Below are 24,298 nucleotides of genomic sequence, written 5' to 3'. Positions count from 1 at the left end.
CCAGGAATTCCTCAGACAGTGCCTCTGGGATGAACTCAGGCTACACCCATGGAACCCCTGAGGGGGGAGAGAGGGACCCCCCAGCACCACAGTGTTCAGGGTCCTGTCCCTGCCCCTCCCCCAGGGCCACTGCATTCCAAAAGGAGACCAAGCAAACATGGGGCCCAGGTGGCAGGATGGAGCGGACCAGAGGTTCCTTTGCAGGTAAACCCACAGGTTAACTTGTAAAGGCATCTGGGCTAGGAGGGTCTGTGTGGAGGAGGAGTTGGTGTGGGGTTGAAGAACCAGAGACACAGGCATATTCTTAATGAAAGGGAAGCAGCCGCGTCACAGGAGGCAGAGGGGAGCGTGAGGACGCCCAGGGACCCACCCTCTAGGTGCCCGGAGGAAGGCAGGGCAGGCCCAGCTTTGGGTCTGAGGGTACAGCAGGGAGGCTACTGGGCGTGACCCTGGGAAGGCCCCAGGGAAGGAGGGGCGGTTCTAGAAGTCTCCAGATGCCAGAGGAGCAGGAGGAACACGAGGATATAGGAGGGCAGGGCCCTGGGTGTGCCTGGCTCATGGCACCCCGGAGTGCGGGACATGTGTGCTTGCAGCCCTGGGTCGTTTCCCCACCTCCCGGCTCCATGCCAGCCCTGTCCCTTTTGCCCTTGGAGGCTGTGCAGCCACCCCGCTGGCCAGTCCTGGTCTTCAGGTCTCGCCCAGGTTGGTCCCATCCAGCGGTCCCCCCTGTGCAGCACATGGCCATGTGCTGGGCAGGCCCTCCAGACTGTCACACCGCCAGGCCCAGGGTGGTGGATTCAGTGACACTGAGCACGCGTCGCACGGGTGAGCCACCCCACCTACCCTGTCTTCACGCCTGGGCAACGTTCTCCTTTGGTGTGGACCCTCCTGGGGCTCCAGACCCCCGCCCTGCCTGTGGGGCCCACTGTTGGGGGAGAGCCGCCCCGAGCTGGCATCTCACAATTGGTTTTTAATAACATCGTCTTGGTATTTTTACAAAAGAAGTACATTCTGAGTTCTAAAAACTAGGGTACTAGAGAGAGAAGCTCAAAGGGCTTTTGAAAAATCACCTACAGTGCCGTGGCACAAAGACAGTCATCGCTGACACTTGCAAGGGCTGCCCATGCCCACGAGGTGTGGTGCAGCCCCCAGGTCCTTGGCCTGCGCCTGGCCACGCGTGTCAGGGCTGCTGGGCGGTTGGAGGCGCCTGACAAGCATGGCCAGAAGGCGGGGAGTGGGGGCGTGACAGGCTGGGAAGTGTCATGAGTCAACCATTAACCTCTGCACCCCCGTGGGACCCGTTACGAAATGCGCACAACAGGAGATGCCGTTTTAGGGGCCAAATGTCCTGAGTGCCCAGTAGACGGGCAGGCCCAGGCCCTGCGGAGCATCTGGAGAGCACGTGCCCACCCAGACCCTCTGTGCCAGGACACAGGGCCAGTTCCCTTGGAAGGGCCTCTGGCCAGCATGGGCTCCTGCAGCAAGCTGGGTGGGTGTAGGCTCTTGGTTCCCACGGGCCAGAAGCAAGGCCGCTCACAGTCCGCAAGCCCAGCTTTCTGAGTCCACTGCCCTTTTCTACCCTTCCCTGCCCCATAATGACTTGCTTTCTTTTCTGATTTCTCTTCACCTGCTAGAGCGCCCAGCATCTCCAGCAGCCTACGGCCTCCAGCACCCCGAGGGGAGCCCCACCAGGCCCTGGGTGGCCTTTGCCGTCGAAGGGACGAAGATGGAAGCCCAAGCAAGGGGCAAGCCCACTGGACACCCCGGGGCTCGTCCGGCAAAACCTCAAGGCTGCCAGCAGCCCCCCAAGATTCGTAACTACAACTCCAAGGAATGACCTCCTTGGCCGCCCTGCCTCCACTGCTCTCCCTCCCTCCCCTTCCCCACCCCCACATCCTCTCCCCCACCCTCGCCTCTGCTTCTCCCCCTCCTCCTCCTTGGTGCTGCATCCCCTCTGCAGGGTCAGGGACATATGTGGCACACCAGCACTCAAGTGTAGGTGGGGGCAGTGAGCTGAGAGCAGCCTCTCCAGGGCTGTAAGGAGCCTCACGGACCACCCGCCCGCAGAGCCTCGAATGGCTCTTTTAACTTGGGGAGCACAGTAAAAGGTTCCTGGGCTTTGCACGGTGGCTCTCGCGGCCAAGTTTTCAGTGAGTCGAAGGTTCGACCGCCAGTGCTCTGGGCACCAGCACACCTGCTCCACCGTTTGTATTTTAGTTTAGAATACAGAGCCCATTACAGTCCCGGACCACAGCAGCACGTAGTCTCAAATCTGGTGTTGAACCTCCCGGGAAGCCTGCCACAACCTTGTAGATTTCACGGTTCACTCCATGACCAGGGCTGAGCCTTCCTGGTCCACAAGGGGAGGTATGAGGCAGGTGTGCCCAGAGAGCTTCACCTGGAGACATGCAGAGAGCTTGTGGGGAGCTGCCAGGCACACAGTGCGTGGGTCTGCACGAAGCTCACTCCTGGCCTGAGCTGGCTGCCTGCCCTGTGACCCTCACCTCTCCTCCTGGGGTTGGGGGGACCAAAGGCAGCCCGAGGGGCACTCAGGGTCATGGCCTGGGGCCTGGTCTGGGCTCAGGGGGCCTGAAGAGAGATGTGCAGCTGGTGTGCCCGTGGCAGACAGGCAGCCCTCCTGAGGGGGCACATTTCTGTGGAAGAGGGAGGGTTGCCTCACTCCTGGATGTCCTTCCACCAAGAGGAGGAGAGAGCAGCCCCTCACAGCATGTGGCCTGCACTCTGGCCAGGCATGAAGGTTGGCAGCCCCACCAGGTAAGGATGCTCGGGTGCCTGGCCCAGCTGGCCCTGGAGCAGGGCCCCTTCGGGCCCCTTGGAAAGTGCACCTTTCATGAACTTCATCTCATTTATCTGGTTGTCAGGCTGCGATCTCTGGGGAAAGAAGGCAGATCAGAATCTATACGTCCATCCTGGGCGCACCACACTTGGGGAACTGTAGCGGCAATGGGTCACTTGTGATTTGCCAGGAGGCAGCAGGCTGGGAGCGGTTTTGCTGCTGCTGGTGCCAGTGGCCTCCATGCTCCGCTGTTTCTTGCATGTGCCCCTTAAAGTGAGGGGTGGCCATGTGGCTTCCTTTAGATGAAAAAGTGAGGAGAGAGGCCCTGTCATCTTCCCTAGAAGCACTTCAGAGCCCACGAGAGTCTCCAGCCCCCTGTGGTTCCAGCCTGGCTCTCAATCCCAGCCCCCCAGCCCAGAACTGTCCCCCGTCGCCTGGGCCCCAGGCAGGCTACAGTGAGCAGAGCCCCACCGACCAGCAGGAGGCGAGCCAAGGACAGTCTAAGGCACCAAGAGCTGGGGGTATCTGTGCAGCACAGTCCTGGACATCTCTCAAGTAGGAAGGAGAAGAAAATCCTACAGAAACATTGTTTGGGACAGCACTTCAGCTGTGGGGCCTCGGGGCCTTCTCTCCCCTTTTCCTATCCTGCCCTTCGTCCCCGTGTGTGAATCAGCGGCCCGCAGTGACAAGCCAAGGGGAAGGCTGGAGCTGCCACTGGGACCTACCTGGGAGCCTGGGGGGACACCGTGGGGTGTGTGTGTGCAGTGTGGCCGTGTTCTCTGGGTTCTGGTGCCAGACCGGTTCTGTGCTGTTCCTCAACGCCCCAGGCCAGTGCCCTGCTCCATTGATGATCCCTGAGCTCCTGAGGGCAGGGTGGAAGGGGTTGCCAGAGAGCAGGGCGAGGAGCGCTACAGAGTTTGAGATCATGACAATGAAGCTGCAGGCTGGCCCCAGGGAACTGCCAGGGCTCCTCTGGCCTGGGAAGGGTCTGTCTGCCACCCAGAAGGGAGCCAGGGCGCCGCAGGGCGTGGCCGCCAAGCTAGGAGGGCAGGCTTCTTGGATTCTCACGTGACCCCAAGGCCGGCCGTCTGTTTCTTTTTGGTCTGCAAGTTAAGGGCTTTTTTTTTTTTTTTTTTTTTTTTTTTTGTAAATTCGGCAAATATTTGAGAAGGGAATTACAAGGGAGGGTGCGCGGATGAGCAGAGACGAAGGGCTGAGCCTCTGCTGGTGCGTGTGCGGGCCCGTGAGTGCTAGTGGCCACGTGCGCGAGCGAGTGCCTCTGCCCAGGGAGGCTCCTTTGTTCAAATCACAGCGAGAGGTGTCCGTGCACAGCCCCCTCGCCAAATGGCCGTGCCCTGTCCCCGCGGCCGCCTCGGGGGAGCCGGAGGCGCGCCCGCCCGGCCCCGGGGCCGGCCCGGCCCCAGGACCTTCTCCACTGGTTCCCGAGCCCGCCCCGCGAATTTGGGAGGCGGGGCAGGGAGGACCATCCGCGCTGCGCTGCGGTGACCGGCAGTAACCCCGCGCGGGGCGCCCTCGGCCGGGTCAACAACCGCACTCGCCCGGCGGCGGCCGGCAAAGCGCCCAGGGCGACCCGTCCCATCACCCTATCGCCTAGCAACGCCCACTCGAGCGCTGCCATTGGGTCAGCGCGCACGCCCCCGGCCCCCGATTGGCTACGGTGGCGGAGTGAGCCACGCCCCGGCCCGGCTCCGCGCGGCCGGGACACGGGCCTGTCAGTCCGTCCGCCTAAGGGTCCGTCCGGCCTCCAGTGTGGCCCCAGTATGACCCTCAGAGTGACCCCAAAGTGGCCCAAGCACGACCCGTCCCGCTTCCCCCGCGGGCCATGAACACGTGGCCTACTCGGCCCCGGAGGTGGGGGCGGCCCCGGGAGGCGTGGGGCGCGGAACGGAAATCGGAGGACGGGGGTGACGCCGCGCCCGCCCCGCCCCCCGCCCCGCCCCCCCCCGAGTCCCCGGCCCCCCAGCCCAGCACCCCCCCCGGGCGCGTCCCCGCGCACGGTCCCGGCTCCTGGCGGCAGCGCGCCGCATCACCCCACTGGCGGCGGCGCGCCTGGTCCCGGGGCGCAGCCCCGACGCTCATTGGCCTGGGCGGCGCAGCCAAGCTGTCAGCCCATGTGGCGTGTCCGCGCGGGGACGGCCGCGGTTAAATAGCGCCGGCGCGGGCCTAGAGGGAGCCAGAGAGACGGCAGCGGCCCGGCCTCCTCTCCGCGGCGCACTCCATCCTCGCTCTCCCTTTGCCGCCCGCACCGCCGCCCGCGCCCAGACCAGGTACGAGCGGCCCGGCCGGGGTTGCGGGTTGGGAGCCAGGGACCGGGGTCCTGGGCCCGAAAGCCCAGCCAGGGTCGAGGACCGGGGCGGCGCAGCCGGGATCCGGCGTTGGCGGGGGAAGCGCCGCTGGCTCGCATCCTCAGGCCTTGGGTGCGCGTGGTCTGGTGCGCGTGTGGTGAGGGATCACCCCGCGCAGCCTGCTCTGGTCTCGGGGTCCGAGCCCCCTGTCTGGATATTCAAGCCCCACGGGGCGTCCGAGGCTTGGTGGCGACGGGCCTGCGCGCCGCGCCCCAGGCCCAGCGGGGCAGGTGGGCGGATGGCGAGGGGCGGACGCCGGGAAGCACCGCGAAGCACCGCGAACAGCCATTTTGGTCTTGGGCTGGGCCGGGCAGCCGCGGACCCTTGAGGGCCTGTAGGAACCCTAGCCGCCCGGTGCGCAGCCGGTTCCAGGCGTCTACAAGAGCCTCCTTTCAGGCTGGGCCAACGATCCCCTTCACCCGCGACATCCCCCTAACTCCAGGTGCCGGATAGGCAAGTCTCAGCCAACCCGAGGGCCAGAGAAGAAAGGAGGGAGGGCAGAGGCGGCGCGGGCCGGAGGGGGATGGCTTCCCCACCACGTGGGCACCGTTTGCAGCCCCCGAAGTTGTAGGGGGAGAGCGGCTGGCGCCCGGTGCGGCTCCGCGGTGGTGCAGAGGAGGCCCTGGGCGCTGTAGGGGTCTCCACCCCTCTGCCTTGCCTCGCGGGACTCCAAGTGAATAGCAAATAGGGGAAAACAGCCGGCGCTTTCTGCAGGAAGCAGCCGAGCCCGAGCTGGTGCCTCTGGGCCAGCAAAGGGCTCTTTATTCAGCGCTGGGGGAGGGAGCTCCCTCTCTGCGGGGACAGCAGGCCCACCAGGCCACCCAAGGGCTAGGCGCTGTCTCCACTTGCTTGTACTCTTCCTTGCTCGGAGAGAGCCTGAGAGGGCCGGCGGTTGGTGAGTCCACCCATCTCCATGTCCAGCGCTATGAGGCCTTGGGGCCTTGGCGGAAGTGGCAGGACCAACCCTGGCCTTGCCCTCTCCCTCAGGGGCTGCACAGGAGCCCCAGTCTGGACCCACAGGCTCAGGGTAGCCCAGGCTCCCTCTGGCACCTCGGGGACCTGGGCCAGGGTGGTCAGGCAGGCTGTGTGAAGGTAGGCAAGCAGAATCCTGAGGCCTCACCTGTGCAGGTGCACGGGTTTGGCCAGCACTTAACCAGGCACCTGAACAGGAGTGGTTCTGCAGGTTGGAGGGGCCATCCTGGCTGGATCTGCCACTGTGGGGAGGGACAGCTTTCCCCCTAGAGCCCGTCCAAGCCTTGCAGTGCCCAAGCCATGGCCCCAGCATGGAAAGCAGCATTGGGTTCTGAGTGCAGCGCCAGCCGGGCATCGTGGGTGCTCCTCCCACCCCCAACGTTTGCCTTTTCCCCTTTTCTTGGTGGATTCCCTGGGCCAGCTCTTCACTGACCGCCAGCCGGGTGGGCCCATCCTCAGAGGGGTTTGGGCTCTTCTCTTGGTTGGCCCTGCCGGCCTTCCACTGTGAGTCCCCCTTCCGGGAGTGCCTCAGCAGGTGGTCGAAGCAGCCAGCTGGGGGTGGGCCCAGGGCAGCAGGGCTACAGTGGGGTCATCCCAGGCCAGCCAGAGCCAAGGCCCAGAGAACACAACGCTCCCAGTGAGAGGTGCAGGCAGGCTGTACTAGTGGCCCTCCCTCCCCCCCGACGGCACACTCCATTCACCCAGGGCATCCATCTGGGCTGGCGCACAGCGCAGGGGCTGGCCGTGTGGCTCTCAGTCTCAGAGCTTTCTGAACTGCTGCCCTCAGACCCTTGGATGGGCTAGGTGGAGGAAGGCAGGTGCCCTGGGAGTCAGGAAGCCAGAGGAGGGGGAGGGGCAGCAGAGCTGCGAGGGTCCAGACCCCAACACCGCCCTCCCTGCAGAGAGAGCAGCCATGGAGGAGGTGGTAATCGCTGGCATGTCCGGGAAGCTGCCCGAGTCAGAGAACTTGGAGGAGTTCTGGGCCAATCTCATTGGCGGCGTGGACATGGTGACGGACGATGATAGGCGGTGGAAGGCAGGTGAGTGGGGCCCGGGGCTCCCCTCCTGCTCAGGACATTCTCCCCTCACTGCTGCTTCCGACACAGCCTCCCAGCCACCAGCGCAGGCCTGCTCAGGCGTTAGCCCCAGTCCCACCTGCAGACCCAACAGTCACCCAAGGAAAGGCCGCGTTGCTGGCTCTTCCTGGAGACGGCACCAGAAGGCCTGGGGTGAGGGAGCTGGGGACTGAGCTACAGGCCGCAGGAGGCTGAGAGTCATCCTTGGCCAGTCTGTCCGTCTCACAGATGAGCTAGGTGAGCTGCGGGGGGCAGAGCCAGGGCTCGGCCAGGTGGGTGAGCACCTCTGGCCCCACTGCCCACCACCTCCTCCCTGCAGAGCCTGGCCAGCCTGGCCAGCCCACACGTCCCAGGCAGTCAGATAAGCTATCAGTCTCTCCCAGGAAGCTGGCTTGACTTCCTCACACCCAGCACATTCTTCCGCAGAGTAGACCTACCTGATCTACGGGATGTGAGTCAGTGTGGCAGAGCCTGGCCTGGCCTCAGCCGCCGGGCCAGCATCAGGCCAGGCAGAGGGTCCCCAGGGGCACTGTCCCCAAGGTGCTCTGCACTGGGGTCTGCTGCCCACCCCTCAGGACTGTGACATCCCATGGTGGCCCCTTCACCTGCGTGTGCCCCACAGGACTGTACGGCCTGCCCCGGCGGTCAGGCAAGCTGAAGGACCTGTCCCGGTTTGACGCCTCCTTCTTCGGAGTCCACCCCAAGCAGGCGCACACAATGGACCCCCAGCTGCGCTTGCTGCTCGAGGTCACCTACGAGGCCATCGTGGATGGAGGTGGGTCATCGGAAGGCTGCTGAGGGCTCTGTCCTCAGGGTACCGGTCTCTGGGAAACATCCCTTTTTTGCTTCTCAAAGTAACACACGTTTGTAGCAGGACGTCCCTGACATCAAGCTGTTGAGGAGGGGCGGAGCACGTGTCTCTGCCCAGCCCTGGTCTGGGCCTGAGGCGCTGGGGAGCTGTGGGCCTCGGGCAGTTCACGCTTCCCAGCTGCACACCAGAGGTGTCCTGGGTTTGCCTTGGCTCCCCAATTTCCTTCCTCTTGGTTGCACAGCGGATCTGGGGGCGAGGGCAGGGTGCCAGGCAGAGTGGGAGGCAGGATCCGGCCCCAGACTCTTGTCCTCCACCCTCCCCTCTGCCAGGTCACTTCTGACCTCAGACAAGTGCCTCGAGCCAGCTGTCCCTTGTCCCAAAGCACAGACCTGTCCCAGGGGCACCAGGGGCTAGAAGGCCTGGCCAGTGGGAGAGGAGAGGCTGGGCATGGGGGTGTGACCCCTCAGCAGGTGGACGGCCGGAGCTCAGCCCTGAGGGGAGCCTGGGGCCTGCCCACTCCCACCCGTGCTTGGCAAGGAGGTCACCTGGCCTTGCAGGTCCTACAGCAGGTGCTGGCTAGCCCCTGGGGTTGCCCTTGAGCGTGACCGGTCATGGACATGCACTGCCTGAGGGATGGGGGGTCAGGGAGGAGAGAGGACCCTGGTGAGTGGGGGTGGAGGCCTTCCCACTGCCCAGGCCCTATCCAGAGACCTTGGATGCCGCTCCCCGGGGGCTGGCCGGTGTTCTTCCCTCGTTCCCCAGCCTGGACACTCGGCCTTTGTCTTCCTCTGTCTTCTTATCTTGGCCCATCCCAGGGCAGGCCTCCCTTGGGGCTCACCAGACCCTGCCAACAATACCAGGGGCCAGGGGAGCAGCCTGGAGACAATGCTGCCCTCTGTCCCCACCTCTGGCTGTCTCCACTGCTGCCTGACCCAGAGCCTAGAGCCCCACCTGGCAGCCCGCCCACCCCAGACCCAGTTCCTTGTGACCTGGTTATCCGTTCTCGCCCCACCTGGGCTGGCCGCCCCGCTGCAGCTCTGTTCTCTCTTCCCTGCCCTACTCCTGGCCCCATCAGAGTCGAACTGGATGGAGCCCCCTCACCTGAGCCAGAGAGGGGAGGCCGCACCCCCCCCCCCCACAGAGCCAGCTGGCGGGCTGGGCGCAACACAGCTGCTGGGTCTGACCTCTGCCTCCCACAGGCATCAACCCGGCTTCCCTTCGGGGGACGAACACTGGTGTCTGGGTGGGTGTGAGCGGCTCTGAGGCCTCAGAGGCTCTGAGCCGGGACCCGGAGACACTCCTGGGCTACAGCATGGTGGGCTGCCAGCGTGCCATGATGGCCAACCGCCTCTCCTTCTTCTTCAACTTCAGAGGTGGGTGCTCACGCAGCCCTCTGGGCCTCACGCTCCCGGGGGGTGGCCACGGCCCTCCCACACTCTGGCCTCCCCTTGCCCAGCAGGCCTGCAGGGCTAGGGTTCCAGTGTCCTGGGCTCCAGGCTGGAGACGCTTGTTCAAGCATCCAGGGCCCCGAGCTGGGGGTGGGGGTCCCACTGCCTGCGTTGTGCCTTTGCCCGCAGGGCCCAGCGTCTCCCTGGACACAGCCTGCTCCTCCAGCCTACTGGCCCTGCAGAACGCCTACCAGGCCATCCGCAGCGGGGAGTGCCCCGCAGCCATCGTGGGTGGCATCAACATCCTTCTGAAGCCCAACACCTCCTTGCAGTTCCTGAAGCTGGGCTTGCTCAGCCCCGAGGGCACCTGCAAGTCCTTCGACGAGACAGGTGGGGGCAGGGGAGACACAGGACACACCCCTACCCCAGGTTCCCTCGACACTGGCCCCTGAGCTCTGTGGGGCTTGGGGTCGGCCGAGCCCCTAGGCCTGAGGTGCCCTCTGCCCCCAGGGAACGGCTACTGCCGTTCAGAGGCCGTGGTGGCTATGTTGCTGACCAAGAAGTCCCTGGCCCGACGGGTGTATGCCACCATCCTCAACGCTGGCACCAACACGGACGGCTACAAGGAGGAAGGTGGGAGCTCAGCCGGGGTGGGGGGCGGGGGCGGCAGGGCTACAGGCGGTGAGGGTCCGCGGTGTGCTGAAGCCTGGCCCCGCCCACAGGCATCACCTTCCCCTCCGGGGAGGTGCAGGAGCAGCTCATCCGCTCCCTGTACGAGCCGGCTGGGTTGGCCCCCGAGTCGCTGGAGTACATGGAAGCCCACGGCACCGGCACCAAGGTGAGAGGCCTGCCCGGCCCCGCGTACGCCTCCCATGGAGCAGCGCCCAGTGGAGTAGCTCCCGGTGGAGTCCTGACCACCCAGGTCCCCCACAGGTGGGTGACCCCCAGGAGCTGAACAGCATCGTGCGAGCCCTGTGTGCCACCCGCCAGGACCCACTGCTGATTGGGTCCACCAAGTCTAACATGGGGCACCCAGAGCCTGCCTCCGGCCTCGCAGCACTGGCCAAGGTAGGTGGCGGGTCTGGGGCCGACCTGCCCCTGCCTCCTCAGCTTCCAGCTATCCAATAGCAGGAGGGTCTGCACGGGCCTTGCCATGGGGTGCAGGTCACTGAGGCCTAGGGAGCAGGGTGCACGTGTATGGCCAGTCCCTGCCCCGGTTCCTTGGCTCAGATGTCCTGCCCAGCACCTGCTCCACGAGTGACCCAGACAGAGGGGGCGGCAAGCAACGGGGCAGCCCACCCCTCAGGGCCCATCCTTCCCCACGGCCTCCTGAACTGCTGGTGGCCTGTGGGGAGACCAGGTCACCACCGCTCTGGCATCTGGGGGTGGCAGGGGCTTCCTGGTGGTCCAGGCTCCCTGGGCCACCCCAGCTACCCATCTGTAGCTCTTGGATCTGGACCAGGGGTGGGGTTTGGCTGAGGAGCCTTTGTGTCCAGACCCACAGCCAACCAGGCTGGGAGGTGGCAAGGCCGCAGAGGGAGAACGAGGTGGAGAAGGGAAGGGCCCTGCACTGGGGAGGGCAAGGCTCAGGGGAAGGACGGCCACTGCAGCGGGCAGAACCATGTTGTGGCCTCAGAGGGCCCTCAGGAAGGTGGGTGCTTGAATCCCACCCTAGCCAGCAGGGCAGGGAGCCCAGGGTCCTCTGATCGCGAGCTACCCACAGGTGCTGCTCTCCCTGGAGCACGGGCTCTGGGCCCCCAATCTGCACTTCCACAGCCCGAACCCCAAGATCCCAGCACTGCAGGACAGGCGGCTGCAGGTGGTGGACCGGCCCCTGCCCATCCGCGGGGGCAACGTGGGCATCAACTCCTTTGGCTTCGGTGGCTCCAACGTGCATGTCATTCTCCAGCCCAACTCCCAGCCACCCCCACCCCCTGCCCCGCACACTGCCCTGCCCCGACTGCTGCAGGCCAGCGGGCGCACCCTTGAGGCCGTGCAGGCCCTGCTGGAGCAGGGCCTCCGGCACCGCCAGAACCTGGCATTCGTGAGCATGCTCAACGACATCGCAGCTGCCCCCCCAGCTGCCATGCCCTTCCGCGGCTATGCCGTGCTGGGCGGCGAGGGAAGCCCGCAAGATGTGCAGCAGGTGCCGGCTGGCCAGCGCCCACTCTGGTTCATCTGCTCTGGTGAGCCCACCTCCAGGCCATCCCCGAGGGCCACGGGGCCAGGGCTGCGAGGCCACACCTGACCCTTCTCGCTGGGACAGGGATGGGTGCGCAGTGGCGCGGGATGGGGCTGAGCCTCATGCGCCTGGACAGCTTCCGTGATTCCATCCTGCGCTCGGACGAGACCGTGAAGCCATTGGGGCTGCAGGTGTCGGGCCTGCTGCAGAGCCCAGACGAGGCCACCTTCGACGACATCGTCCATGCCTTCGTGAGCCTCACTGCCATCCAGGTACGCTCCGGGGCCCGGGCTGAGGGGGCTGGCAGGGCAGTCGGGCTGGCGTGACGCGTGCCCTGTCGCCCCAGATCGCCCTCATAGATCTGCTGACCTCTATGGGCCTACGGCCAGACGGCATCATTGGGCACTCCCTGGGCGAGGTGGCCTGCGGCTACGCCGACGGCTGCCTGTCTCAGGAGGAGGCTGTCCTCTGCGCCTACTGGAGGGGCCAGTGCATTAAGGAGGCCAACATCCCGCCAGGGGCCATGGCAGCTGTAGGTAGGTGTCGCCCTGTGCTCCCCCGCCCCACTCTGCCCACAGGCCCGAGGGCCTCCCTGGGAGTGGGTATCGGCACTGGGCAGAGGCAGGGACCTGAGGGTGACTCACCGGCCACTGTCATCACTGTGGGGTGAGAGCGACCCTGACGGCCTGCTCAGGTGCGCCCTGGATGGCCTACCCACACCTGGTGGCCTTGGTGCCTGGCACACTCGCCCACAGACATTAGTAGAGGCCAGAGTGGTTTTCACCTGGTCCTGAGCTGAACTTGTGGGATGAGAACCTCCCCCCACACGAGAACCTGTGAGGTTTTGATGAAGTCAGGGTGTTGGGTGACTCAGCCCGCCTTCCTCTCTGTCGGCACCTAACCCTGGGGGAAGGAGTGGGCCTTCCGGCAGGTGGGACTGAGGACAGGAGGGGACTCATGAAAGCCACTGCCCTGAGGGGCTGGCAGGAGAGTGAGGCGGGCAGTGGAGCCTTTGCATCAGTACTGGGGCCGAAACTAGCCCCCACCCATGGGACGGCAGTAATGATACCTCCGCCTGAGAGCAGACGTGGCAGGGGCCAAAGTGCCTTGTGAAGGTGCCACTCTGCGGCTGTCATTAGGGCCACCACCGCAGCATCTTCCCTGTGGGGAGGCCTGGGGAGCGGGGGCGCCAGGCCCCACGGCCACTGTCTGAGGCTGTCTCTGCCCCCAGGCTTGTCCTGGGAGGAATGTAAGCAGCGCTGCCCCCCTGGCGTCGTGCCCGCCTGCCACAACTCCGAGGACACAGTGACCATCTCAGGACCTCAGGTGGGTCCTGGGAGGCGAGGCGTGGTCCCCACATCCTCTCCAGTCCTCTCAGGGTGAGCTCTGCACGGGGACCCAGGCGCTGGCCCAAGACTGCTCGTCCAACGCCCTGCCCCCCACCCCCAGGCCACGATGTCTGAGTTTGTGCAGCAGCTAAAACAGGAGGGCGTGTTTGCCAAGGAGGTGCGGACGGGCGGCCTGGCTTTCCACTCCTACTTCATGGACTCCATTGCGCCCACACTGCTGCAGGCGCTCAAGAAGGTGGGCTGCCTGGCAGAGGCCTCCTGGGCGGGCAGGCTGTGGGCCAAGCTCCCTCCCGCTGACCTGGCTGTGCACTCAGGTGATCCGGGAGCCGCGGCCCCGCTCCGCGCGCTGGCTCAGCACCTCCATCCCTGAGGCCCAGTGGCAGGGCAGCCTGGCCCGCACGTCCTCGGCCGAGTACAACGTCAACAACATGGTGAGCCCTGTGCTGTTCCAGGAGGCACTGAGGCACGTGCCTGAGAACGCCGTGGTGCTGGAGATCGCCCCCCACGCCCTGCTGCAGGTGCGCCCACTGGGGAGGAGGGTTGGTTGGAGGAGAAGCTGAGGGTCTGGGCCTGGGGTGAGACAGGGTGGTCAGGCTCCATGTGGCCTCGGCAGGGTGGAGGCAGGCAGGGGCAGGCAGGCAGCTGTCAGAGGGAAGCCCAGCCGGTCTCTGCCTCACCAGGCCATCCTGAAGCGCGGCCTGAAGTCCAGCTGCACCATCCTCCCACTGATGAAGAAGGACCACAAGGACAACCTGGAGTTCTTCCTCAGCAACATGGGCCGGCTCCACCTGACGGGGTGTGTCCTCCATCCGTGCTGGACCCTTGAGGCCCCTCACTGACCAGGGCACAGGCTGGCCTGGAGATCGTCCCCAGAAGTGGGCCTGTGGGGTGCCCAGCCACCTTCACCCCTTTTCTGTGGCCCCTGCTCGACCCCTGTCTCAGCCATCTCTGGGGGTCTTAGGGGAGAACAGTTGGCAGTGGGTCAGCAGTGGGTTTAACAGGGTGGTCCTGGACCAGGTGTGCCTCTCATGCCTCCCCCATCCTCCAGCATCGACGTCAAACCCAATGGCCTGTTCCCGCCTGTGGAGTTCCCGGCTCCCCGGGGGACTCCTCTTATCTCCCCCCACATCAAGTGGGACCACAGCCAGACCTGGGACGTGCCTGCCTCCAAAGACTTCCCCAGCGGCTCCAGCTGCTCCTCCGCAACTGTCTACAACATAGGTGAGCGCAGGATGGGCGGGCAGGATGCAGGCAGGGAGCGACTTCTCCCCCCGGGCACTGGCACTGAGGCTCAGGCCTCCACAGACACCAGCCCCGAGTCCCCCGACCACTACCTGGTGGATCACTGCATCGACGGCCGTGTCATCTTCCCCGCCACCGGCTACCTGTGCCTGGTCTGGAAGACACTGGCACGAGCCCTGGGCCAAAACATGGAGCAGGTACCTGTGGTGTTCGAGGACGTGACGCTGTACCAGGCCACCATCCTGCCCAAGACAGGTAAGGCGGGCAGCCTGCGGGCCAAGGGGGCGGGAGTGCTGGCCGCTGACCCCTGCTGCTGATTTCTGACCCTGCTACCCACAGGGACTGTGCCCCTGAAGGTGCGGCTTCTGGAGGCTTCCCACGCCTTCGAGGTGTCTAATAACGGCAGCCTGATCGTGAGCGGTGAGCAGGGGGCGTCTGGCCAGGCCACAGGGTCTCTGGCGAGGGGCTCCAGATAGGCCCTGGCTGCTCCGCCCCGGCCCAGCCCACCCCACCCTCAGGTTCTCCTGCCACCCCTGCCCACAGGGAAGGTGCGCCAGTGGGAGGACCCCAACCCGAAGCTCTTTGACAGCCGGGATAGTGTGGACCCCGCGGATCCCGTGCCCATGCTCCGGCTGAGCCTGGGGGACGTGTACAAGGAGCTACGCCTGTGTGGCTACGACTATGGCCCGCACTTCCAGGGCATCCTGGAGGCCGGCCTGGAAGGTGCGGCGCGGGGCCGGGAGGGGGCCCGCCTGGCCCCCGAGAGTGTGCCTCACGAGCGCACCGCTGCCTGGGCCAGGCGGAGGGAGGGCTGAGTGGGCAGGAGGGAGCCACTAGGGGCATCCCCGGTCGGGGCCTGGGGATGGGAGAGACCCCGGCTGGCCGAGCTGACGGCCCCTCCGCCCCAGGCAATGCAGGCCGGCTTCTGTGGAGGGAGAACTGGGTGACCTTCCTGGACACCATGCTACAGATCATTATCCTGGGCCTTGGCTCGCACAGCTTGCGCCTCCCCACTCGCATCACCGCCATCCACATCGACCCCACCACCCACCGGCAGAAGCTGTACACGCTGCAGGGCGAGGCCCAAGGTAGCCCAACCCTGGCCCCCACCCACCAGTGTCCCTGCACCAGGTGCTGCCCGCACTCACCCAGCGTGTCCCCGCAGTGGCCAGTGTGGTGGTGAACAAGTGTGTGAACAGCATAGTAGCCGGGGGCGTCCTCATGTCACGGGTCCACTCCTCCACGGCCCCTCGGCGACAGGAGCAGCTCCCGCCCGTCCTGGAGAAGTTCTGCTTCACACCTTACGTGGAGGATGGGTGCCTGGCCGGGAACATGGCCCTGCAGGAGGGGCTGCAGCTGTGCAGGGGTGAGGCCCCACTCCCTGGGCCCCCGCCTCAGACAGGGAGCTCGTCGCCCGGTCCCCTCCACCCAGAGCAGACGTCAGCCACCGCCCTGCCTCTCACTGTTAACCATCGCAGTCTTCAAAGGGGACCCAGGGCACGTAGAGGACAGATGTGGCCCTCCTGTCTGTGCCCCCAGCCAGCTGGCTGGGCGTGAGACAGCCCCCTGCAGAGGGCTCACACCTGTGCTGAAGGGGGTGCTGGGATGTTAGGGCACCAGATCCGCTCTCTGGGGAACCCACCCTCTGAGGGCCTTGTCCTGGGTGGGAGGCACAGCAGCCCTTGCCTCAGGGCCCCTCACAGCCCTTTGCCCCTTGTCCAGTGGTCCCAGTGGCTGATGCAGTTCCCAGCCCCGGAGGACTGGGCTGCCACTCTGTCCCTCTAATACCAGCGGGCAGGGCTGGGTACTGAGTCTAAGTTACCACCGAGTCCCTGCTCCAAGCAGACACCTGATTCTGGGGGCCTTCGGGAAGCTCAGCTGAGGCTCCTCCCTAGCCCCGTCTCTCCCTGCCCAGGGCTGGCACAGGCACTGCAGAGCAAGGTGGCCCAGCAGGGGCTGAAGATGGTGGTTCCTGGGCTGGACGGGGCCCAGGCCCCCCGGGAGGCCCCACAGCAGGGCCTGCCTCGACTGTTGGCCACCGCCTGCCAGCTGCAACTCAACGGGAACCTACAGCTGGAGCTGGGCCAGGTGCTGGCCCGGGAGAGGCCCCTGCTGTGCGACGATCCCCTGCTCTGTGGCCTCCTCGACTCCCCGGCGCTCAAGGCGTGTGTGGACACTGCCCTGGAGAACATGGCCAGTCTCACGATGAAGGTGGTAGAGGTGGGTGCTGAGCACAGCAGCCAGGCACAGCACGAGCGGACCCAGACACAGGCGGCCCCGAAACCTAAGGAGGGCCAGGGCCTGTTGGACACGAGGTCGTCCAACCTGAGGTGGTGCCAAGGCTGCCCGGACCCAGGAGGGGAAGGGGCGGGGAAGGGACTGAGGTGGGCCCTGGGGGTGCTGTGGACAGGGCAGCACTGGCGCTGGCCAGCAGCCTCAGAGGCATCAGTGGGTAGCTCTTCTGGGGGCGCCCGGCCGAGGTGGGGCTGTCTGCCCAGTGCAGCTGATCCAGGAAGCTGTTCCACCCCAGGTGCTGGCTGCTGATGGCCAACTGTATTCCCGCATCCCGGCGCTGCTCAGCACTCAGCCCCTGGTGAAGCTGGACTACACGGTCACTGACCGCCACCCCCAGGCCCTGGAGGCTGCCCAGGCCCAGCTACAGCAACACAACATGACCCAGGGCCAGTGGGACCCCATGGACCTGGCCCCCAGCAGCCTGGGCGCGGCCGATCTCTTGGTGTGTAACTGTGCCCTGGCGACCCTTGGCAACCCAGCCACAGCCCTCGGCAACATGGCAGCCACCCTGAAGGAGGGCGGTTTCCTGCTGCTGCACACCCTGCTCAGAGGATACCCCCTCGGGGAGACGGTCGCCTTCCTCACCTGCCCTGAGCCACATCCAGGCCAGCAGGGCCTTCTGAGCCAGGTGCGGGTTCGGGGCCGGAGGCGGAGCGGTGGGGCAGGGCTGGAGGTGGCTGAGCACTGACCACCCCACACATGCAGGACCAGTGGGAAGGCCTGTTTGCTGGGGCATCCCTGCACCTGGTGGCCCTGAAGAGGTCCTTCTACGGCTCCGTGCTCTTCCTGTGCCGCCGGCTGGCCCCTCAGGCCAGCCCAGTCTTTCTGCCTGTGGAAGACACCAGCTTCCGCTGGGTGGACTCGCTGAAGGTCAGTCCCCTCTCAGGCCTGGCTGACCTAGCTCCATATGCCTGGGGCTTGGGGACCCTCCCAGGAACCAGCCCCCCTCTCATCCTGCAGAACATTCTGGCTGACTCCTCCTCCCAGCGCGTGTGGCTGATGGCCACTGGCTGCACCACTTCGGGTGTCGTGGGCATGGCGAAATGTCTCCGAAAAGAGCCCGGCGGGCACCGGATTCGGTGAGATGCCAGCCGAGCTACGTGCCCTCCGCCCGCCCCGCCCCCTCGCCCCAGCCGCCCCTTACTGGCCTGGCCGCCCGCAGGTGCGTCCTGGTATCCAGCCTCAGCAGCGCGTCCCCCGCCCCTGAGGTCGGCCCAGGCTCCCCAGAGCTGCAGACGGTGCTGCAGAGAGACCTGGTGATGAACGTCTACCGGGACGGGGCCTGGGGGGCCTTCCAGCACTTCCCGCTGGAGCAGGGTAAGCCCCGTGATGCCCCCACCAGGCTCCTCGCCTCGCAGCTGGCTGGGCTGAGGAGGGGAGGGCTGGGGGACCCTGTGGCAGCCCCACTTCCTGTCACCCTTCAGACAAGCCGGAGGAGCAGACAGAGCACGCCTTCGTCGACGTTCTTACCCGGGGGGACCTCTCCTCCATCCGCTGGGTCTGCTCCCCTCTGCGCCACGCCCAGCCCCCTGGCCCTGGCGTCCAGCTCTGCACCATCTACTACGCTTCCCTCAACTTCCGAGACATCATGCTGGCCACGGGCAAACTCTCCCCTGACGCCATTCCAGGTAGGGGCAGCACGCCACGGGGGGCCGAGCGGCAGGGCCGGGACCTAGGGAGGGCACTGACCCCACAGTGCTCAGGAAGCTAGGAGGTTCCGGGGGAGACCTGGGACTCACCCACCATCTGTCCCAGGAAAACGGGCGGCTCAGGACTGCTTGCTGGGCATGGAGTTCTCTGGTCGCGATGCCAGTGGCAAGCGCGTGATGGGCCTGGTGTCCGCCAAAGGCCTGGCCACCTCCGTCCTGGTGCCCCAATACAGCCTGTGGGACGTACCCTCCAACTGGTGAGTAGATCTGTGCAGTGACCTTGGGGCCCCACACAGATGTGGCCACGGCCAGGCCTGAGCTGACCCCTGCGCTGTGCCCGCAGGACCCTGGAGGAGGCGGCCTCTGTGCCGGTCGTCTACAGCACTGCCTACTATGCGCTGGTGGTGCGCGGGCGGGTGCAGCCCGGGGAGACGGTGCTCATCCACTCGGGCTCGGGCGGCGTGGGGCAGGCCGCCATCGCCATCGCCCTCAGCCTAGGCTGCCGTGTCTTCACCACCGTGGGTAAGCCCACAGCCCTTCCCGGAGCCGCGGCTGCCCCTCCGGCCCCCGAAGCCTGGACTCACCAGTGGCGCCTCTCCCCACCAGGGTCAGCCGCGAAGCAGGCATACCTCCAGGCCAGGTTCCCTCAGCTCAACGAGACCAGTTTTGCCAACTCCCGGGACACGTCCTTCGAGCAGCACGTGCTGTGGCACACGGCCGGGAAGGGTGAGCGGCCCCAGCACTCACTGTCGGCCATCCTTTAGCCTCCCGCCCCACCCACCCCACCCCACCCCACCCCACCCCACCCCACCCACCGGCCAGGCTGGGGGAGACACTGGCCCAGGCTGGGACAGAGTCTGGCACTCCAGACTTGTGCCAGGTTGGCAGGGCAGCAGCTTTGATGGTGAGGACCCCCTTGCCCCCCCGCCACCCCAAGGTGCTGACCTGGTCCTGAACTCCCTGGCGGAGGAGAAGCTGCAGGCTAGCGTGCGGTGTCTGGCCCAGCATGGCCGCTTCCTGGAAATCGGCAAATTCGACCTTTCCAACAACAACCCGCTGGGTGAGGCCGGGCAGCGGGCCTGGTGGGTGGCTGTATGGACAGGGGGCTGAGGGACTGGGCATGGGGTCTGCAGGGTGGGCTGTGAGCCGTGAATGGTGAGCCCCCACCCACCACCTGCCCAGGCATGGCCGTCTTCCTGAAGAACGTGACCTTCCACGGGATCCTGCTGGACGCCATCACTGAGGGAAACTCACCTGTCTGGCGGGAGGTGTCGGCCCTGCTGCAGGCAGGCGTCCAGGAGGGCGTAGTGCAGCCCCTCAAGCGCACCGTGTTCCCTAAGACCCAGGTGGAGGACGCCTTCCGCTACATGGCCCAGGGGAAGCACATTGGCAAAGTGGTCATCCAGGTGAGTGGGGGACCCCAGGTGCCCCGGCTCCAGCCCTTCTTGGCAGGGCATGAGCAGGGATGCTGCTTGGGCCGCAGGTACACGAAGAGGAGCCGGAAGCAGTGGTGCGGGGGGTGAGGCCCACCCCAACAGCGGCCTTGTCCAGGACCTTCTGCCTGGCCCACAAGAGCTACATCATCACTGGGGGCCTGGGTGGCTTTGGCCTGGAGCTGGCCCAGTGGCTCGTGGTGCGAGGGGCCCAGAAGCTGGTGCTGACCTCCCGCTCCGGGATCCGCACAGGTGAGCCGGACATTGGGAAGGGGGTTCCTGTCAGCCAGTCCTTGTGTCCTCATGGGGTGTCTGGGCTCAGGGGCCAGAGCCCTAATCCACCCACCCACTGTCCGTGTCCTACAGGCTACCAGGCCAGGCAGATCCATGCATGGAGACACCAGGGTGTGCAGGTCTTGGTGTCCACCAGCAATGTCAGCTCGCCGGACGGTGCCCAGAGCCTCATCGCTGAGGCTGTGCAGCTCGGGCCTGTGGGGGGTGTCTTCAACCTGGCCATGGTGAGGACAGCTCTGGAGGGGCTAGAGCCAGCTGCCCAGGGACGGGCCCCCCGGGCGGAGCCCTCCGAAGCCCTCGGAGCTGGGCGGGTGCTAAGGTTCCCTCACCGCAGGTCCTGAGAGACGCCATGCTGGAGAACCAGACCCCCGAGTTCTTCCAGGATGTCAGCAAGCCCAAGTACAGCGGCACCCTGAACTTGGACAGGTGGGCCCCATCCCGCCCTCCCCCACACGGCACTCCTAGTGCCATCCAAGGGCCAGGACACGGGCCCCTGCTGGATCTGAGCCAAGGGTCCGGGAAGTGGGGGCGGTTCCGTGGGCAGGCAGGGGTCCCAGGCTCGTCAGCTGGTGGGCTGGGGCGGCTGGCTTGTGGTGACTCGAGAACCCACAGGGTGACCCGGGAGGCGTGCCCCGACCTGGACTACTTCGTGGTCTTCTCCTCCGTGAGCTGCGGGCGTGGCAACGCTGGCCAGAGCAACTACGGCTTCGCCAACTCTGCCATGGAGCGCATTTGTGAGAAGCGCCGGCAAGATGGCCTCCCAGGTGGGCCTGCCCTCCGCCTGCCCGCCTCCTGCACTCCCACCCCCACTCCTGCCCCTGCTCACCAGCCCCGGCCCACCCTCGCCTGCAGGCCTCGCTGTGCAGTGGGGCGCCATTGGTGACGTGGGCATCATCCTGGAGACCTTGGGCACCAACGACACGGTCATCGGCGGGACGCTGCCCCAGCGCATCGCCTCCTGCCTGGAGGTGCTGGATCTCTTCCTGAACCAGCCCCACCCAGTCCTGAGCAGCTTTGTGCTGGCCAAGAAGGCCACAGCCCATGATGACGGCAGCAGCCAGCAGGATCTGGTGAAGGCCGTGGCTCACATTCTGGGTGAGGGAGCTCGCTGCTGACCCCCCCCCCCCACCAGCAGACACTCCAGGCTCCCCCAAGCCGGCCTCCCTGGCTGTAGAGGGGGATGTGCTCGCTTGCTCACGGACAGAGACACGCATGTGGTCTGTGCAGAGCTTGGTGGGGGCCTCGTGCCGTGACTGTGGTGATGGGGGCTTGGGAAGACCCAGCCACCAGGGTGCCAGCACCCACCTGGAGCCCATCCCCAGTTGCCAACGGAGCACCCCTCCCCAGGCATCCGTGACCTCGCCACCATCAACCTGGACAGTTCACTGGCGGACCTGGGCCTGGACTCACTCATGTCTGTGGAGGTGCGCCAGATGCTGGAGCGCGAGCATGAGCTGGTGCTGTCCATGCGGGAAGTCCAGCAGCTCACTCTCCGCAAATTGCAGGAGCTTTCCTCGCAGGCTGGCACAGCTGATGGTACGTGTGTTCCCGAAGCAGCCTGGGGCTCCCCAGGTCAGGGCCTGTCCTGAGAGTGCTCAGTGGGGTCCCAGGGCACCCTACCCACCTCCCGCCTAGCACCAGCAGCCCAAGTCCTTTGTGTGTGTGTGCGCGCACACGCACGTGTCCGTGTGTGGCGGTGGGCCCTTTGCAGCCCCAGCCCACCCTGGCATCTGCCCCTCTTCGCAGAGCTGGCAACCCCCACCCCCAAGGAGGACAGCTCCGCCCGGCAGCAGGCCCAGCTGAACCTGAGCACCCTGCTGGTGAACCCTGAGGGCCCGACCTTGACGCAGCTCAACCTGGTGCAGAGCTCCGAGAGGCCCCTTTTCCTGGTGCACCCCATCGAAGGCTCCATCGCTGTGTTCCACAACCTGGCTGCCAAGCTCAGCATCCCCACCTACGGCCTGCAGTGCACGAGAGGTGCGTCAGGGCCTGTGGCGGGGGTGGCGGACGTGGCTGGCCAGAGCTGAGCCTCACACTGTCCCCGCAGCTGCCCCGCTGGACAGCATCCCGAGCCTGGCCGCCTACTACATCGAGTGCATCAGGCAGGTGCAGCCTGAGGGGCCCTACCGCATTGCCGGCTACTCCTACGGGGCCTGCGTGGCCTTTGAGATGTGCTCACAGCTGCAGGCCCAGCAGAGCGCCGCCCCCGCCAACCACAGCCTCTTCCTGTTCGACGGCTCGCACTCCTACGTGCTGGCCTACACGCAGGTGAAGGCAGCACCCCCCACACCCCTGGGCCAGGGCCGGGGACTGGAGTCTGGCCTTTGAGCCTCGGCTGCAGCAGCCCCTCCTCCATTGCAGAGCTACCGTGCCAAGCTGACCCCCGGCTGCGAGGCGGAGGCCGAGGCCGAGGCCATGTGCTTCTTCGTGCAGCAGTTCACGGACGTGGAGCATGGCAGGGTGAGTCCGCGGGGCGGGGGCTAGGTCCTGCTGTGTGTGACCCACGCGGCTGTGCCTTCCGACCCGCTCCAGCGGCTCACTGGCCTGCCCCGCAGGTGCTGGAGGCGCTGCTGCCCCTCGGGGGCCTGGAGGAGCGCGCAGCGGCCGCCGTGGAGCTGATCATGCAGAGCCACGCAGGCCTGGACCGCCGCGCGCTCAGCTTCGCCGCGTGCTCCTTCTACCACAAGCTGCGCGCCGCAGAGCAGTACATGCCGCGGGCCACCTACCACGGCAATGTGACGCTGCTGCGCGCCAAGACGGGTGGCGCCTATGGCGAGGACCTGGGCGCCGACTACAACCTGTCCCAGGTGTGCGACGGCAAGGTGTCCGTGCACGTCATTGAGGGCGACCACCGCACGCTGCTGGAGGGCAGCGGTCTGGAGTCCATCCTGAGCATCATCCACAGCTCCCTGGCCGAGCCGCGCGTCAGCGTGCGGGAGGGCTAGGCCGCCGTCGGGCTGCGTGCTGGGCGTCCTGCGGGTGGGACCCTCCTCCCGCTCCCCCCAACTCCCCCCCCCCCCCCCCCCGCTGGCCTGACGTGCCACCTGCCATGCCGCCAGCTTCCGACTCGGAGACCCGCCCGGTCTGTGAAGAGTCGGCAAGCCGCCAGGCCAGCCGAGCATCCTGCTCCGCGTGGGCTCTGCCGCGCAGGTCTCTGTCGCTTCTCCTATTTATTGCGACGCCGGGGGGCGCCAGCCGGTCCCCCTGTGAGGCGGGCGCAGCAGCGGAGCCGGGCCCACGGTGCAGAGTGGGAGCAGAGTAGCCCTGGGCGCCGGGCACCCCTGTGCTCCTCTGTTCGTGTTTCAAGAAACCTGATTCAGATTGCTGCTCAGATTTTGAAATTCTCTGTAATTGTCTGTGTAAAGAAACACGTCTGGACCCTGTTTCATTTTTACACCAACCCGGTGGAAGTGTTCCTGCGGGAGCTTCCCTGTGATTAAACCGTATGTGTGCTCCGGCCTCCAGTCGTCTTCCCTCTCCCATCCTGGGCCAGCGCTGGGGCCTGGGGGCCACCCTCTGCTCCCGGCAGGAGCGGGGGCAGTGCCTGGCAGTGCCGGGCTCCAGAGAGCAGGCTGGACACTCTGGAGGGAGGGGGCCTCTACCAGGGAGCAGGAGGCAGGTGCTGGTGACGGATCTGGTGGCAGCTGTGGGAGTCCCCCCAGGGTCCCCTTATCAGAATTCCTTATTCCTCAGGGAACCCTTGAGTTTTCTCTCCTGGGCCTCACCTGAGGGGAGGGCACCCACCCACGTTATTGAGAGTAATCTTTACTTGAAGTCACCAGATAGGTGGGAATCACATGGACCAAATACCTTCACACTAACACCTAGGCCAGTGGTTCCTTAACTGGCCAAGACCAGCGGGGGAGACACCATCACACAGGGAGACCCCTGGACCTCTGGACCCCTCCAAGCCCAGGGGTGAGGTGGACCCACTGGGCCGGGGGCTTCTGGGCAGACGGCAGAGGTGAGCTGGAGCAGAGAGAGGTGGGCCAGGGGAGCAGGCCTGCTGCTAGGCTTCTAGAAGGGTGTGTTGAACCCAGAGACAGACCAGGGGCCTGTCCATGTTCCTTAGGAAGCTCAACACAGTTACCATGTGAGCCAACAATCCCACCCTAGTTACAACCCAAAGGATTGGAAACGGGCTCAAACGCTCTCGTGCACCTACACCAGTGTGCATGGCAGCGTCTCATGCACAACAGCTCAAAGGTGGGTGCAATACAGGTGTTCACAAACAGGTGAATGTACAGATGTGGTCCATCCACATAATGGATATGATTCAGCCTTACAAATGAATGAAGGTCTGGAAGTGCTCAAGACGAATGAGCCTCAGACAGCAGAGTGAAAAGTTTTCTGGAGTAGGTGTGTTACTGCCAGACACAGTCGATTTCACAGCAGAGGCTATACTCGGGATCAAAAGGGCCACTTCACCATAATAAAAACCAAT

The 24,298-nt window shown here is 65.7% G+C and overlaps 2 protein-coding genes across 8 annotated transcripts in view; both read left to right on the top strand.

Annotated features, from left to right (window-relative positions):
• CCDC57 (coiled-coil domain containing 57) overlaps nucleotides 1-2,870 on the top strand; it is a 73,010-nt gene extending 70,140 nt beyond the window's left edge. For all 7 annotated transcript variants that reach the window (XM_074344016.1, XM_074344014.1, XM_074344027.1 and 4 more), the window contains one exon: nucleotides 1,635-2,870. In XM_074344016.1, the coding sequence (XP_074200117.1) occupies nucleotides 1,635-1,837 (203 nt within the window). In that variant the 3' untranslated portion in view covers nucleotides 1,838-2,870. The remainder of the gene's footprint in view (nucleotides 1-1,634) is intronic.
• Nucleotides 2,871-4,927: 2,057 nt separating this feature from the next.
• Nucleotides 4,928-23,313, top strand: FASN (fatty acid synthase). Its single transcript, XM_074344012.1, has 42 exons — nucleotides 4,928-5,085; nucleotides 7,038-7,175; nucleotides 7,834-7,986; nucleotides 9,222-9,395; nucleotides 9,600-9,800; nucleotides 9,921-10,043; nucleotides 10,133-10,248; nucleotides 10,344-10,478; nucleotides 11,134-11,596; nucleotides 11,677-11,864; nucleotides 11,939-12,128; nucleotides 12,824-12,918; nucleotides 13,042-13,176; nucleotides 13,256-13,459; nucleotides 13,622-13,737; nucleotides 13,990-14,162; nucleotides 14,247-14,438; nucleotides 14,523-14,603; nucleotides 14,727-14,906; nucleotides 15,092-15,271; nucleotides 15,349-15,549; nucleotides 16,099-16,403; nucleotides 16,714-17,106; nucleotides 17,184-17,348; nucleotides 17,439-17,557; nucleotides 17,641-17,795; nucleotides 17,903-18,106; nucleotides 18,234-18,384; nucleotides 18,471-18,649; nucleotides 18,734-18,853; nucleotides 19,065-19,187; nucleotides 19,310-19,533; nucleotides 19,611-19,812; nucleotides 19,927-20,078; nucleotides 20,189-20,280; nucleotides 20,467-20,618; nucleotides 20,707-20,949; nucleotides 21,202-21,390; nucleotides 21,601-21,831; nucleotides 21,902-22,122; nucleotides 22,216-22,314; nucleotides 22,410-23,313. The coding sequence occupies exons 2-42, from the start codon at nucleotides 7,049-7,051 to the stop codon at nucleotides 22,797-22,799; spliced, it is 7,536 nt and encodes a 2,511-aa protein (XP_074200113.1). The 5' UTR covers nucleotides 4,928-5,085; nucleotides 7,038-7,048; the 3' UTR covers nucleotides 22,800-23,313.
• The last annotated feature ends 985 nt before the right edge of the window (nucleotides 23,314-24,298 follow it).

Source organism: Camelus bactrianus, chromosome 16 (assembly GCF_048773025.1).
Source record: "Camelus bactrianus isolate YW-2024 breed Bactrian camel chromosome 16, ASM4877302v1, whole genome shotgun sequence".
Lineage (NCBI taxonomy): Eukaryota > Metazoa > Chordata > Mammalia > Artiodactyla > Camelidae > Camelus > Camelus bactrianus.
This window is presented reverse-complemented; position numbering and strand designations above follow the sequence as displayed.

What these genes read in the sequence shown, in the direction of transcription:
- FASN (XM_074344012.1), top strand. Translation starts at nt 7,049, where the DNA reads ATGGAGGAGGTGGTAATCGCTGGCATGTCCGGGAAGCTGCCCGAGTCA. An exon ending in TGCTGCAGGCGCTCAAGAAG is followed by an intron (nt 13,177 to 13,255) that starts GTGGGCTGCCTG and finishes CTGTGCACTCAG; the next exon opens with GTGATCCGGGAGCCGCGGCC. An exon ending in GGGGCTGCAGCTGTGCAGGG is followed by an intron (nt 15,550 to 16,098) that starts GTGAGGCCCCAC and finishes CTCCCTGCCCAG; the next exon opens with GGCTGGCACAGGCACTGCAG.